General features: G+C 36.2%; 1 protein-coding gene across 1 annotated transcript; it reads left to right on the top strand.

Annotated features, from left to right (window-relative positions):
* Positions 1-118: 118 nt before the first annotated feature.
* Positions 119-1,468, top strand: LOC119685890 (protein tailless-like; the record flags this gene model as incomplete). Its single annotated transcript, XM_038100288.1, has 1 exon — positions 119-1,468. A coding segment is annotated over one exon (1,248 nt), but the record flags the coding sequence as incomplete, so codon positions are not given.
* Positions 1,469-2,065: the final 597 nt, after the last annotated feature.

Raw genomic sequence — 2,065 nt, 5'->3', positions numbered from 1 at the left:
AATAATTATTGGGCGTTTAATTTGAGGGATATATGGCAGTGCTTTTGTTGCGTTTCACTTCCTACATTTGATAGCGAATTTCTTTTTGGAATATTAAACTAATAAATAATTTTCTTTTTTAGGTCGTATACTGTATCATGTACCATGCAAAGTTTGCCGTGATCACAGTTCTGGAAAGCATTACGGCATCTATGCATGCGATGGCTGTGCTGGATTCTTCAAACGCTCCATACGCCGCTCCCGCCAATACGTCTGCAAGTCCCAGAAACAAGGTCTGTGCGTAGTGGATAAAACACATCGTAACCAATGCCGCGCATGTCGTTTACGCAAATGCTTCGATGTAGGAATGAATAAAGATGCTGTGCAACACGAACGAGGTCCACGTAATTCTACACTGCGTCGTCATATGGCTATGTACAAGGATGCGATTTTAGGTGGTCCAGAAATGCCAGCATTATCACATGAATTATTAATGAACACAGCTTTAACTGGTTTTCCTGGTATGCCTATGCCTATGCCTGGTGCACAACATACACATCATGCATTGGGTGGTACTTTCCAACCACCGGTTGTGTTAGATTTATCAGTACCACGTGTACCACATCATCAAGGGCATCCAGGATTTTTCGGTCCCAGCGCTGCTTATATGAATGCTTTAGCTTCACGTGTACTTCCACCAACTCCGCCACTAATGGCTGCTGAACATATTAAGGAAACCGCCGCTGAACATTTGTTCAAAAATGTGAACTGGATCAAAAGTGTACATGCCTTTACTGAATTACCAATGTCGGATCAATTGCAATTACTAGAGGAATCATGGAAGGAGTTTTTCATATTAGCAATGGCGCAATATTTAATGCCAATTAATTTTGCACAACTACTCTTCGTATATGAATCAGAAAATAGCAATCGTGATGTTGTTGGTGTTGTTTCACGAGAGGTGCATGCTTTTCAAGATGTTTTAAACCAGCTCTGCCATATGAATGTAGATAACAATGAATACGATTGTTTACGTGCAATAACACTTTTCCGGAAACCTGTGTTAATCACTACTGAAGAGTTGATAAATAATTCACTATGCACTGGTAGTGGTAGTCCAAACTCCAGCACATCAGGCGATTCCCGCGGACTTATCGAATCCTCCAAAGTAGCATCCTTACATGATGATGCGCGTAATGCATTGCATACATATATTGCACGCAGTCATCCCAATCAGCCTTTACGATTCCAGACTATGTTGGGTGTAGCTACGCTTATGAACAAAGTCTCCAGCTTCACAATTGAAGAATTATTTTTCCGAAAAACTATCGGGGATATTACAATTGTGCGTCTCATCTCCGATATGTACAGTCAGCGTAAAATATAAGTGTTGTTCCGTCGGCAATTCTCGTGATCGCAATATCGAAATGGTCTGCGACTATTGCGCAAGAAGTGCCTTCTGCGATCAAAAGTGCTGGAAACTGTGATATATTTTAAGCGCCTTTGTAGATTTGTTGGACAATAAAAGTTATGGTGACATTTAAAGTAATGTATTATATACGAAAATATGTCTATTAAAAGTGATCTTAAATAATATTAAGTTTAATGTAATATAAAATACAAATGTTATATATGAATATTATATACAAATGTAATAAAAATATATTTATGTAGATTTATTGTATTGACAATGAAAAGAAAAGAATATGAAGTTAAATATAAACGTTTTTAAAACATTAAAATTTCTTTGTATTTATTAATAACTTTGGAAAAAATACATTCAACGTCGGTAGAAATTGTGAACGCGTCTTCAGGCTTTTGGTTCTGTGATCTGATCATACTTTATTTTTTGAGAAAGATTCACTTTGAAAAATTATTTTTCCAAAAATAAATGTACTTAAATAATATAATAGAGTACCAGAATCTAGAACAAATTTTGAGAGCTATAGTATTTTCCAATCAAACTTAATAAGGAATGATATAAGTCTAAATGATGTTAAATGACGTTATTGATGGAGTTGTTACGCATGATCATAATGTGAATTAGTGTTACGCCAACAGACGTTTTTCAAGGATGTTTCTATAA

The sequence above is a fragment of the Teleopsis dalmanni genome, chromosome 2 (genome assembly GCF_002237135.1).
Source record: "Teleopsis dalmanni isolate 2A chromosome 2, ASM223713v2, whole genome shotgun sequence".
NCBI lineage: Eukaryota > Metazoa > Arthropoda > Insecta > Diptera > Diopsidae > Teleopsis > Teleopsis dalmanni.
Note: the sequence above shows the minus strand (reverse complement) of the source record. Positions and strands in the feature narration are given on the sequence as shown.